The following is a 14,576-nucleotide window of genomic DNA, read 5'->3' on the forward strand; positions in this document are numbered from 1 at the left end:
TTTATCAACAAACCCCAATGAAAGAACCATCCATTACTTATATGTCTTATTTTTTCATTCCTTCCGTGTTACTATAACCATTATTAGTAGATTATTATTATTAAATGCCATTATTATCATAATTAGTTTTTAAATATATGTTTACTATATAACTAAGATCATGTAAGTACATTATATGGCATATACATTGGCAATAATGTATATATTATTGCCAATTTGGCAATTATATATTGGCAATAAGTTAATTATTTGCATGCCATATGTGCGATTGTTTTTTAACTATTAATATTATTATTATCACAATTATTATTATTACTATTACTACTATTATGGGTCAGTAAATTTGATTGTCCTGCTATGAGACAGTTTGTAGTCATTTTGTTTTGTTGGTTCTATAGCACAGTAAATTAACTGGCATACGAATACCACAACATGTTTTTATTACATATTTCTGATCAATACAGATAATTAAATTGAGATAAGGGATAAGATTATATAAGTGTTCACTTCTTCCTGCTCTTTTTCAAACAGGAAAGTAGTTGTAAGCTTATTATTTTCAAAACGCTGCAACAATTTAAACAATTTGACTGAAAAGGTGCAGGCAGAAGCAAGTGCCTTACATTAATGTCTCTCCTACTCATCAAACTAAACTAAATTATCCCTTTATCACTCATTACAATGTTTAAAAAACCAAACATACCACTTCTTACATATGAATTACGAAACAGAGTCATAAAAGAAAACAATCCAAAACCAAAACAGATAAAAACAATATTTTTTCTGTATTATTATCGTCTTTATATTTACACATTGCCCGTTTAGTGTTCAGATGGATCTATATGGATGATTGATTGACGTTTAGGTTTTTATGGTATACCGATTTGACCTTTTCGTTCAAAACTTGTTTATGTCAATATGTAACATGCTCATTTTAAATTGTTAAATTAAATAAAGAAAACAAAACAAATAACAAACATTATATTTGTAGGTTCATAGTAACTATCCTTATTTTTGTATAAGAACTATGTCATTTATTGTTGTTTTATGTGTGGATGTACAGTTATGTCACCCCACAGAGATTAAATAAAATCTTTTTGCAAGTGGAAGGCCTGTCTCGTTGTCTCTATCTTTGAAGTTTGACTCTCCGGTCTCCCGCTGAGCAAAATCCTATTTTAACAAGTCAGAGCCGTTGTGTTTTACCTATAGGATGAGCAGAGAATGTGGCAACACACAGTCCTTAAATGTGTGTTGGAGAAATAGGGGCGAGTGGCGGGACGTGGACCCCCCACATCCACCCCTCTGGGAGCGCATGCCAGCAGAGCTAATTATCCGCCAGGGAAGTCCAATAATGACGCGCTCCAAAGCCCCCCGAACAGCATATACTCATTTACAGAGGACCTGAAGTACAGTTCAGTGTATTAGAGGTAGGGGTGATGGACACGATGGTAACAACTGTGAGGAGACATCGCTTCTGTTTAGCCACAAATATTCTAATTATATGGACCCCCTGCATGGTTACATCCGGAAATTTGACGCAGGCGCACAACGCTGGAGGGTAAGAAGACGATTTTTCAACATGGCCTCCATAGCCGCGCTGCTGCGGTAACACAAACAGAAACCAGGAGCTGTAGTCATTATTAAATTAGTGCTAAAGAATAACTCAAAACCACTTTTTTTCTCTCGCTCTCCGTTTGTCTGTTTCGGCTACCCTACACGCAGGCTCGTTGTCATAGCAACTGACAACAACGCCACTTTGGTAGAGCTACCGCTGCTATTAGCTAAGCTAACAATGCGGTTGATTAGCTAATTTAAACCCCTGCTCTACTGAGGATCTGTCTTAGTCGGCCTTTTTTATTTTGTAACTGAACCGAAACACATACAATTTCACATCACATCTGCATGTTACTGTTGTCAAAGTCAACTGAGAATTACTGAACTGTTTCCCAATCCCTCGCTATTTTTTTCTTAAGTTTTTTCCTGACCTTGTTGCCAAAGCAGTGTCACCTTTTTCTTTTATACAGCAGGCATACATCTTAAGATTTAGCGCTTTACATTGACAACTTATCAGCTAAAACCAATGGTAGTCATGGTCAGCCGACACCTTTTTGCCCTCCAACGTGGAGATGGGACGTGACGTCACGCTGCAAGGAGTCCATACTCTCCTATAACTGTAACCTCAGCAGTTAAATATAAAAGCAACGGTCAAAAATAAAAATAAATGGTCAGAGATCATTTCTATGTCATGATAAGGCATCAAATCATTTACACTTTATAAGATTGTTCTTAAAAATGTGCTCTCAAATTGTTTTAATTAATCAGAAATATTTATTTCTGGTATGAAGTAGCATGTCTTGACTCAAATGTATGTATATTTAGACTTTACACCTTTGACCAAACAATGTAAATATAACAGCTGAGCAAAAAAAAAAAGTTAATATTGAAAATCAAGTTAAGATTTGGTGAAAATAAAGTGAAGTTAAACCATAATCTGTGAATCTAACCCCCTTGGTAGCATCACACTCACTCTCATTTGGATATATTTTGATGGAAGAAGAGTCTAAAATGGAAGTGGAGCAGGTATAAATTTAGAACCATGCCACTGATTACAAATTGACCTAGATGTTGGATGAGGATGAACTGATTAGCCCTTCTACGAGTTGCTTATCAGACTTTTTTTTTGCCATCTTCTTACTCCCTTTACAATATGGTGATGCACAAATTATGCTTCATCATATGGAAAACTATCATTATACTCAAATTTATACATGACTTATTTTAATTTTTTCCTATTATTTTTGCCATTTGGTACTGTGATTGTTTTATTTAAGTCGTTTCCTTGCAGCCCAGCTTTGTTTGGCCTGGACTGAAGCTGTCACAGTTGGACTGCAGCAGCACTCGGATAATTATCAGAAGACATGGATGAGTAGTTGGCTGGATGAATTACCTCACCAAGGTCAGAGCAGGAGACCTGAGGTGAATCACTGATCAGAGATACGCTAGGCACTCGTTACTGCAACAGGAGTGGTTGCAGTTTTATTCTAAATTAACGTTTCATGTAAAAGTGACAGTTTTTACATGAGGAGGTTTGAAAACATTTACAATTTAAACTGTTTTTCTGGAGCGAATCACCTTCATTTTTGTGTGTTTTTTTTTTATCTCCATGTTGATTTAAATCATCAAACAAATAAAAAACTGTGTTGTTTTTGGTCATCCCAGTTTTAGATCCTCATTTCTTTTTGTTGTCAGCAGAAGACACTGATGTGGTTACTCAGGTGAAATACTGCACCTGGACAAGGATGTAAACAGATTTAAAACCCGTTTGCCGAAGGCTAAATGTCCCACTTTACAGGATTAAAGCTCTAAAGTGACAACATGCATGGCTAATTTACAAAAATAGTGATTTATTACACCTTACAAGACATACAAAAACATATTACGTAGCACAAGAATAAACTTATTTTACATAATTAAGTCATATGAACATAAAAGACATTTTTAAAGATCTGCTGTGGTTTGGATCAAACCTTTGCTACTCAGCACTTGACACAAAAATATTTCTTAATAATATTATGTTACATGAGGTTGTTTTAGACCTAAATTACTTTAAAATTAAAATATTAAAAGGTTGATAGGAAGCATAAATATCTCACTCCAAAAGAGATTTGAAGCATTTACAGCATGTGTGTCAAACTCAAGGCGCGCGGGACAAAACCGGCCCGCTATGGCTATTTCTGTGGCCCTACAGAACCAAGAGAGACAGAAATAGAACTTCAAAATAATAGTTTTGTGTTTAAATATTATTTTATCAGTAAAATCTAATTTGTTTTTGCTTGTAGAAACTACTTGACTGCTAAATATTAAATTTAGCATCCAAATGTAATCGAAATTTGATTAAAATTGCTACAACCATAGAGGGCTATAGTATTTTAAGTGTTTTAACTTTGTGTTTGTTTTATTCATAATAAATTATTAATAATTTCTACCTGAACCAACACTTTGAGTAGATTGGTGATGTGGCACAAAAATAAAGATAAGTTTGAGTTAAAGACTTCACGAGTCTTATTGTCTTTTTCTTAGCTAAGCTAAGTAAGTAAGATGCAACAGTATGTCAGAGATAATTGCTGCTAATTTTGAAAGGAAATTAAGCTGCTCTTTAAATTATTGGAACGTTTCTTGTTTATTCCATATGAACACTTGAAATGAAGACACACTGCACCACAACCAGCTAATAGAGACGATGCTAATTCTTAATAGAAACACAGTTTTTCCAATATGTCTGCGATGAAAAACATTTAAAATGAAAATCAGACCGAATGAGTCTTTGAGCTGAAAAGGGTTTAACCTTGTTTGATTGACTCTGATGAAACAGAATCCATTAAACCCCCCGTATGGTTCTTACTAACAACTTGGCTGAAAATAATTGCTGCAGATCCTCAGTGATCTAATCTGGCCGTTTCAGTCTCTGTTTGCTGCTACTATGCGGGTTTTTCTTCTTCCATTTGCTCAGAAATCCCTGCAGAGCTTTAACACGTCTCATGTTTTACTGCAGAGTGAAACACAGATCATAAAGCCGAATTTGATTGAAAACAAAGAATAGAAATAAACACAATCAGAAATACTGACCAGATTTGCACCTGTTGATTTATAGTGATTTTATAGCACTTTAAAAAACATTTCCAACAAAACACTAATGCTAATTGGAAAACTGATCTTTTATGACTCTTGCAATGCAAATGCAAGTTCCACATTATTTGTGGAAGTCCCTTTAGCAAAGGATAATTATTGTATAGTTTCTCTTTATCAGGGAAAAGATAATAAAAATTGTGATTTAACGTGGTAAACTTCAACTGATGATGTTTTCCAACCTCAAAAACTGAGTGCATGTCAAGAACTGTTAAACGTTTTTTCTACTGCTGGTTTCACGAGATCATCAATGAATATCAGAACATTTTGACCTTTTAATGACTGAGATTATCCTGTCCTGTTAGTGTTTGGAGGTACAATTACACCATTTGATTATAGAAATATTTGTTTGGAAGAAGCCATTTGTGAAAGTGAAATAAAATAAAAATCATTTTAAAAAGCAGAATTAAAAAAAAATCAACATTTACGGTTGCAGAAACTGGAGGTTTCCTTGGGGTAAGTATTTGATGAAGTAGTTTTTGCCACTTTTATTGTTACTTCATTAAATCTATATACAAAAAAAATAAGAATATTAATCTATTCTCTTATTCATCTATCATCCGTCTATTATTTTCACCTCATGTCAGCTGGTAATTGTGGTGGAGGATCTGTGATGCTGTGGGCCTTTTTCTCCACTAAATTTACTAAAATCCTATTTAAAGTGTCATTTTTTGTTTAATACCAGGAGACATTGATTTTTTTAGCAACTATGAGTCAAGCGATACATTTCGTAATATCAAACTGTAGGTATGATGGAGTTATTTAACAAGAAATAAAGCAAAATACAGATAAGAGGTAAAAAGTTGTCTCTGTAATCGTGCTGTATTTAAATCAAACTGACATTTCAGCCACACTCTTCAATAAATGACAAATCTTTTCAGCTGATCGATTAAAATTAAATGGAGGTGACCTTATGAAGCTGCTGCTCTTCCATTTGGCAGCAGCCATTGTTCTCAGGAGAGGGAGGGATGAACGTGTCTCCCACAACGGCTCACTGGAGTGTGACGGTTTGGAAAGTGCACTTTGACCCCTGAGGCTGCAGCTCAGGGAGGGACCTTCACTGCCCACCCCCTGCCATCGTTTTTGGCTCCGTCCCTGTCAGACTGGTCCCGACTGGGATAAATCTCTTTGTGTCAATTAGTCTGGTCAGTCTGCTGCTATTTGATTGATAAGATAAATAAATTGTAAATTAGTTTATCTAAAAACAATGATAGGGGAGAGTGAGAGAATTAACTTCAAACTGAACTTTGTGCGCTAGAAACATGAATCTAAGAAATTTCTGCTTGACTGGATATGATCTAAACAGAAATATGATGCAAGGTTTGCTGTTTGGGTTAATTATTCTTAACAAAGGAAAGTCAGTACGAGTTGTACGTCTTTCAGAAAAGGTAATGGATTAGTGATTTACAGCCTTATACTGCCCTCTAACGTTTAAACTCGGTATGACAAGGTGAGCAGAACTAATATGTGGCAGAGAAATGCAACAAACTGCTCGTCATTAAAGGAAATACAAAACGTGACATATGTGCAGAACTAAAAAGAAAAAAGATACTTTAAAAAAAGAAATCTAAGGGAAAAATGAACAAAAAAATTTTAAAGATGCAATTATGTCAAAAAAATGTAATAAACTGGAAGGCTGGAGATGCATTTTTGTTTCGATAAGTTAAAACAAAGAATAATTTGAATGTTCACTCAGAATATTTAATTTTAACAGAAACACTGAAATTGTTTGACTTTCTAGCTTAGAAAGCAAACAATTATGCTCTTTTTATGTCATTAACGACGCCGACCTTTATATTTCATTACATTTTAGGAAAGATCTCTGTATGCTAGCTTGGCGGCTTTCTCCAAATCAATTTTGTTAGCATTTTATAATAATATTGTGATTTGGTTGGAATTGTTCCCTCATGTTTACTGACATATCATCTGCACATTTATGTAAGTAAATGACATATCATTTACTTACATAAATGTGACATTTTGTACATTAAAAAACCCGACATTGTACAAACATCATTTTTGTTTTACGTTTTTGATGCTTTGAGGTTTAGAAACAGAAAAATTTTAATGATCTGATCTTAAAGCAAAGTGAGTTACTGTAGAAAAACATTAATCCTTTATTATAACATAAAATCTCACATTAATATGTACAGATATATATTTTTAGTTATGCTAAGAGTTCTTCTGCCTCTTTTAGAGCTCTCTCCATTTCAGCAGCCTCCTGAGAGAAATTCTCTCTCTCTTGATTCATAAGTTCTCGCGCTTTAGTGACGTCCTCCATTGTTGCTTGGATTTCCTAAAAATGACATTAAAACCTCAGCAGAGCTAAACAGAAACGTTGCAACAGGATCACAGAGGTGAGAGAAGACGATGACTTGCCTGTAGCTGAGTACGCTGTTGTGATGCAATGTCCCCAAAAGCCTTTAATTCCCTCAGCAGATCGGTGGAAACACTCTGAAATTTAAGCAGTTATGCGCCGTTGTGGGCATGTTGTCTTGTTTGTGAGACTACACACGCATAATAAAGTGAAAGGGAGATTAATAAAAACATACCATAACTTCTTTCCTTTCGTCTTCCTTCTGTCTCGCTGCATCTCCAACTCGTTCCCCTAAAACTAAAACATTAAACTCATGTTTATTACGACAGGCAACGTTACAAAGGGTAAAATTAAAGACTTGAATTGAAAGTTATCTTTTTCACCTGGGTCTATCTTGGCAGAAACTAGGAGCCTGTGACAGTCCTGCAGGTTTTTCTGAAACTCTACATTCTCCTTCTGAAGCTCGTCGAGTTGCAGCTCCAACTCTTCAACTCTTTGCTGTGATATAAAACGTATATTAAAAGAACACAAACTAATAGACGTTGAATGTTTGTTTCGTTTATTTTTTTACCTGCTTCTCCGACAGGTTTTTCTGTAGCTCCTCCTTTGCAGCCACCAGGTTCTGATTTTGCTCCTTCAGCTCCACCTGTTGCCCATATCTGGTTGAAACTCTGCAGAAAAAAAGGGACATACAAATATGTTGAACACAATAAAAATCTCTGCTGAACATTAATATCATGTAATATGATGCATCACTTACCCTTTGTGAACTTTAGGAGCAACGTTTTTCCTGAAACACAAAAGATTATAATAAATATGAAACGAAACTAACTGAATTTAGAGATTTTTTATTTAATTTTGATGTTACCTTGGGACATTTTCCCTTGAATTTTTCAGATTTGTGTCTGTTTTCTGAACGGTTCTTGCCTCTGGTGGTAAATGTGTGCCTGAAAATACGGATATCCATTAGCATTACTTCAACGAAAGCTAATTTAAATTTAAACATCAAAATATCCATGAAGAATATAATAAAAAGCTCACCTCTTGGAATTTTTGAAGACATTGCGTTTTCCTCACAGAGTGACTTAACGCCAGTGATAATAATAAAAGCACCTGCATTAAGAGGCAACATAAAAATAAGCTTTAAAAAATTAGGATGATGGGAAAATATATATTTTTTCTTTTGCTACTACCACACTTCAAAGAAAAAACACAAATCCTAATTCTTAAAGGAATATCAGATTAGACAGACATTAAAAAAAAAATACACTACCAATACAATTTCAAGATATTTCTGAGATACAGCAAAGATAGCCGTTAATACAAATAGTGCAGAAAAAAAAGGACTCAACATACGTGTGCGGCACCAAAATAACACACTTTAATCCTCCAAAACGGCCATTTCTATCAGTTAAATACACTTAACTGATAGAAACTTTGCACAAATAATTTTATCCTGAAGTACACAATTAACGGCATGTTGCTCAAACCGAGCCAACTGACAGACATAAATATAACATTTGCTGCTGCGATTTAAAAACGCCCGGTCAGTTTACAGTTTGGCAGGTATAAAATAACCCTTAAACACTGTTAAAACATACAAAAACGTTCATTAACAAACAAAAAAAGAGACAATAAACAATTACCTGTTAGGAGACTCAGTAAGAGGCTTTCAACAACAGTCACGAATTTCAAATATGTCCCGCCCTCCATGATCATTTCCGATTTGGCAACAGTTTCCGGTGTAAATAAATTTCTTCAAGAGTTTTCTTTTTTCTTCTTCTTTTTTTTTTAGAAAATATTATTTCGGCTAAATAGTATGTGAACTTTTTTTTTTTACATAATTTGCTATATTATATAATTTAAATATTTATAATTTAATAACTACAATAAAAAAAAAAGAAGCCGCGAGACGAGCACTGTCAGAGCTAATGCGCATGCGTGGAGGCGGCTAAATTCAAAACTCTAGACGTTAGCTTTAGGTTGGAGAATTGCGCACTATCAAAAAACAAATGTCTCATGAAACTTTTTTACGATAGTTAGTAAGTATTAACACAGATGTATTTGGTGTAGAACGAAGAAGTTGATTTACAGTGAATAAGGTACGTGGCGTAATACTAGTTTGACGGGCAGTTTATCAATAGCTTGTTGACTTTAAAGCTAGTGACAACAACTGTTTCTGTTAATAATGTTAGCAATATTATGCATTCCTTTATGTATAAAAAATGAAGCCAAAGATTCTCTCAATGTTTTTCAGAAGGTCTATTTCATGTTTATGTTAATTATGTGTGATTCAACAATGACGCTAATGTTAGCATCCGACTCTTCAATTCAATGTTTTTAATGAATATGCGTTATTTTGAAAGATCAATTTGATCTGAAGTTGATCTTTGGTTAGTAGGATGCTAACGTAGCTTAGCCTTTATACTGCACTTTTATGTGACTAAAGACTGCACAAACTATAAGCGGTGTTTGGGAACATAATGTAATTTGAACCAGTTTTAAACAGTCTGGGGAGTTTTAATAAAGCTGGACCTAAATGATACAAACACTTAAAAACAGACTTCGTTGTATTTTCGCAAGGAGAGTAGGACTTTGCTAATCATAATAAAATAGTTCTCTTGTGAAGAATAACCTAGTCCAGGTGTGATCATTTGTAGCATTTCCTTAAAAGCTGTGACATAACTTTATTAATGTACAGTAAAAGTCCCTTTTAAAATAAATGAGTTATCAGTTAATATTTTCTGGCCTTTTGTTCATGAACATGCCCATCCAAATCATTTAAATCTATACATTTATGTTCTAGTTATTGATCTAATATTTTTTGTACAGGTGAAGATGGAACCTGTGGATCCAGGAAAGAACGTGTAAGTAAAAATATTATTGTTTAGGGTTTTATTTATGGTTGTTCCCTGAACTTTAAACAAGGTTCAAGATTTACAGTCTTTAAAAATACACATATGTAAAAGGAGTTTGTTGATTGATTTTGTAAATAAGAATTTTTATTTATTTATTTGTCTACAATAAAAGATGAATCGAACATTTTAGCCATGATGTAGCTGCAGATTATCAAGCATATGTTGAATTTATTGTTTTTACATCACATTTTTCTGTATGAGTAAAGACTTAAATGGACAAAAACTGACCGAATAATAATTTGTGTTTTTTTGGTACAGTGAAGGCACCGGATGTTCCAAGCGACGCATTTCTTCTGTAAGTGTTACAAATAGTTTATTACAGAAAGTACACATAATCCTTTTCAGGTTTTATTAGTTAAGACAAAAGAGAGAGTGTGAAACTTCCTGTTTCATCCATCTAACCTTTTATCCATCGATCTCTCAGTCATTCATCCATTTTTCCTGGTTCCTTGTTCACATCTTGACCACCATAGAAATATCTGTAATAAGTTATGAGTGAACTCTTGTGTTTGTATTAAAAAAAACATACATTTCACATATAAAATTAATTTCCTAAATTTAAACTTTCAGATTTTAAAGGCACCACGGAAATCATTATTACTGCGGGACTCAGAGCAACAAGAAAATGAGGTAATTGAAATGCTCAGGTTTTGTTTTTTCTGTTGCAACATGTTAAATGGTTAAATGTCGTAAAATAATGATGATGCAAAGTGTTAAAAAAGACAGGTTTTGTTCAGTTATTTTTTATTTTTAATCTCCGCTAGGTGGAACCTGCCAAACCGGTTGAAAAGAGAAATTTGAGGAGAGTAAGTTTTGCTCCAGCCAACGACGTTCTGCTGTTTGCCAAGTGAGTGCAAGAAGAAAACTCCTCCTACGTTTCCAGTTGAAATCGTTTTTACCCAATCAGCTCGTTTGTTTTTAATAGGGATGCTAAGAATGCTTCGCCTGCACGTAACCCTCTTCAAGAGCTAATGGGACCAGGTAGGCAGGAAAATTATACATTATTCCCTTTTATTCACTTGAAGCATGTTTGTAATTGTTCTTCTGTTTTATATCACAGCCACTGCAACAACACAAAACAGGTAAAGAGACCAGTTCAATAAATATCAGTTAATTTATTTGCGTCCGTTTGAGCGTACGTTTTGTTGTTTTAATTAAGGGTTCAGGTGACGACAGCTGAGGACACAAGCCCACAGATCATGGGTAGGAATATTGTTTTATTTGTTAGTATTTTTTGTCTGTTTTTAGTATTTTTAGTAACTCAGCTCTCTGAATGTAGGCATAGACACCCTGCTGAATGCTCCTCTACATGCGTCTCAACAAAGAATAATGGTGAGTGTGAAATTTGGATGCTTAGTTTAGTTTGTAGTTTTGGTACTTCTAGAGATTTTTCATATCTCTCCTATCTACTCACAGTGTACTGTAAGGAAGTGAGGTAATGTAACTCCCGAGAAACATTATGAAGGCGATCGTAGTTGTTGTGATTCGATTAGGGGTTGTAATCTTTATTTTTTTATTTTTTTTATTCAGTGAGTCGACTAGTTCGGGAAAAAAATGTCTTTTGTGTTCCCTTGCAATATTTACTGGTCTGTTTAGTATACAGTCAAAACTTCACACATTTAAAGAGCCTCAGTGAAAATGTGTCTATTCTTAACTCTTAGGTCCAAAAAACTGATTAAAAATCAAATTATTCTCTGCATGTTTATGTCTGTTTGTGTCAGGTTGAGAGGGAACGCCACATGAACACAAAAAGACACAATCAGTGCTGTCAGATATAACTTTAGTATCCTGTGAAAATAGCTCAGAAATAGTCCAAATTGTTTGGATTTACTTTTTCTTCCTTCCCTTCTTATGGAAAGTTTCTGTTTCTATCTTAGAAGATGGAAAGCGATGGAGAGCCCATGTTTGACCTGTTTTGCTTTTGCATTTTGCACGTAGGTTTGTGGTGCATTTCCATCATGGAAAAACCTCATGAAAACCTTATAATACAGCAGAAAATACCGTGGCCTCCGTAAGACGTTCAGTGTTCAATTATGCCACATGAACTGATCCTTTATTGCAAGAGAACACACAAAAAAAATGTCCCCTCTGGCGCTCCGTAGACTAGCATCAGAATTACACTATTTGTTTGATTTGAGGATTTTTGTTACTTTTTATCACCATAATTAATCAAAAAGTTATTTGAAGAAATAAGTTGATATGTACTTATTAATTACTTTGTTACAGAATGGTTTATTTGTTGATATGAGATGAATGAAGCTTAGGATGAACTAGAGGTTTGACTTGCTGTAATAAATTTGCCATTTTATTTTTTGAAGCGGTATGTTTGCTACATTACAACAGCCACAAAATTGTTAAACTAAAAACCTAAAGTTTTTCTTATTTTCTCATTTATTTTTGTGTTTAGTAATTATTCATTGAGTTCATTTGCTTTGACTAGGTCCAATTTGACAGCGGCAGTGGCATTGGGGAGAATACAGTCGTGTTTTCCACAGAGGACGCCGACATGGACATGACTCACAGTCACACCATAAACATCAACAGTGATGCAGATCTGCTTGGAGATCCAGACCATCAGAACTACGATCTGCTGCTCTCAGGAGGGGGGGACGAAGCTGATGTTTTCACAGAAGTGCCTCCCAGTCATTTTGCACAAGCAACAAATCAGGCGTCAGCATTACTGCTGGATAGAAAAACGGATTCAAGTGTGGAAACGAGAGCTGTTTCCACAGCTGCTCCTCTTTTGGATCCTGGCTTTAAAGACTTCCTCTCAAGCCTCTCCAAACTGAGTCCATCCAACACCGGGATGACACTTTTAACCTCCGACGACATAAAATCATCCCTGGCTGCAGATGTTGACAAAGAAAATCAGATGCCAAAATCTCTGAGCAGCAGCAGGAATACTGGAGAATCCTTTAATGGAAGTGGTTTCCGTCCAGACGATGATGTGACCATGGACGTGACTGAAGCCCAGACCGGCTGTACTCTGGACGACAACGACGACGATCCTTTCCAGTGTCTCTTTCCAACTCAAGAGATGTACGAAAAGTCAGAAAGACAGTCGCAAGCCAGAGGAACGAACCAGCAACAGAGCTGTGAAAGCTTGGAGTCGAACGACCAAACAGGTGAGAAATCTCACATCTCTGTCTTTCCAGAAGATTGACAATGAGTGTTTTTGCACATAATTGTGACAAAAAACAAAATAGTAACAAACATGGGTCATTAGTCTGAATATAGAGCTCTGGCAAAAAGACTAAGAGCCCACTGCACTGAACCCCATTAAAACCTCCTGGTTCTTCCTCCAAATATTGACCTCTGAACTCTTCCTGAGTTAAAACATTAATATTGTTGTTTTTAAATGAATATGAACTTGTTTTCTTTGCATTATTTGAGCGCTGAAATCACTGCATCTTTTTGTTATTTTGACCATTTCTCATTTTCTGCACATAAATAAAAAATTTTTTGCTTGTAATTTCAGAGACATGCTGTCAGCAGTTCATAGTATAAAAGAACAAAGTTCATTTTTCCCCAAACTTAAACCTATAAAGAGTAAAATCAGAGAAACTGATTATTTTAAATGGTCTCTCAAGTTTTTTCAGAGCTGCATATAGCTGGGCAAACATTATTTAAACTCATAGTTTCTTTTTTTGTTTGTTTTTTTAAAACTATATTTCTTAATGTAGAAAGTTAGCCAAAGCTCATTTATAACCCCTCTTGATGCTTTATTTTAGACTCAACATCCAACTTTAAAAAGAGGAACAAATAACAGATATACATATCTACAATCGCCTAAAAATACCATTTTAAATTAAAATTACATAAAATTTAATAATAGACTCCACAGCTGGGAAAGATATTGCTGTTATGATAAAATATAAATAACTATTTAAAAACATTTCAGTAAACTGAAAATGATACAAACAGTATCTACACTGTAAGTTGGTTAATCAGCTCAATAGTGGATTTCTAAGCAGTTAATTTACTATTTTTATTTTCTTTTTCAGCCAAGAAATCTTTAATAAACCTTTCTGTGCTCACTCCTCTTGAAAGCCATGAGGTGAGTTTCAGAGATGCTCTCTGAAGTTTTTTTTTTTTAAAGAAGTTTAACATGTGGGTTTTTGGAAAGCAGTCTGACATTAACATTTTGTCATTTCTGTGTTTTCTTGTTTACTTTTTTCCAGGTTTGCTCAGGTTTAAAAAACGACTTCAGAGAGAAAACGGTTGTGTTCACTGCAGATGATTTTATGGACATCACTCAGAATCTGACGGGAAGCATCGCCGGCGCCGACCGCTCCCTGCTGCAGCACAAAATCCCAACGAATGACGTCGGCCGAGAGAACTACCCAAACAGGAGCGGTGTCGACCCGGCAGCTCCTGTTAAACCTGGAGGGGATTTCATCACGAATATGACTGAAGCTCAAACAGCCCTGGGATCAGATGATGTTTTTCAGTTTCTCCTTCCTTCAGAAGAAATGCAGCCTCTCTGTCAAAGTCAGAAAAAGGAAATGTTTGCATTAGGACAGCAGCACAATGATGGAGCACAGTCATCTGATCATAAAGGTACAAAAAAAACCCTCTAATTTATTTTTAGTTTGGTTTTAGTAAGCGGATAACAGACAAAATTGGAGGGGAAATAGCTATAGGAAAATACCTGATGA

The 14,576-nt window shown here is 34.9% G+C and overlaps 2 protein-coding genes across 2 annotated transcripts; one reads left to right on the plus strand and one right to left on the minus strand.

The window, feature by feature from the left end:
- Positions 1-6,772: 6,772 nt before the first annotated feature.
- On the minus strand, positions 6,773-8,720 carry LOC103155607 (girdin-like). Its single transcript, XM_007577382.2, has 9 exons — positions 8,647-8,720; positions 8,042-8,113; positions 7,869-7,947; positions 7,761-7,790; positions 7,572-7,671; positions 7,384-7,498; positions 7,236-7,297; positions 7,063-7,137; positions 6,773-6,979 (listed from the first exon to the last, which is right to left on the minus strand). Exons 1-9 carry the CDS (start codon positions 8,717-8,719, stop codon positions 6,851-6,853), a joined length of 735 nt encoding a protein of 244 aa, XP_007577444.2. The 5' UTR covers position 8,720; the 3' UTR covers positions 6,773-6,850.
- Positions 8,721-8,936: 216 nt separating this feature from the next.
- LOC103135124 (uncharacterized) lies at positions 8,937-14,498 on the plus strand. Its single transcript, XM_007547736.2, has 12 exons — positions 8,937-9,102; positions 9,833-9,867; positions 10,177-10,213; positions 10,489-10,548; positions 10,683-10,765; positions 10,844-10,899; positions 10,979-11,000; positions 11,078-11,121; positions 11,198-11,250; positions 12,359-13,043; positions 13,923-13,975; positions 14,100-14,498. Exons 2-12 carry the CDS (start codon positions 9,839-9,841, stop codon positions 14,496-14,498), a joined length of 1,521 nt encoding a protein of 506 aa, XP_007547798.1. The 5' UTR covers positions 8,937-9,102; positions 9,833-9,838.
- The last annotated feature ends 78 nt before the right edge of the window (positions 14,499-14,576 follow it).

This window comes from Poecilia formosa, unplaced genomic scaffold, assembly GCF_000485575.1.
Source record: "Poecilia formosa unplaced genomic scaffold, Poecilia_formosa-5.1.2 Scaffold1, whole genome shotgun sequence".
Lineage (NCBI taxonomy): Eukaryota > Metazoa > Chordata > Actinopteri > Cyprinodontiformes > Poeciliidae > Poecilia > Poecilia formosa.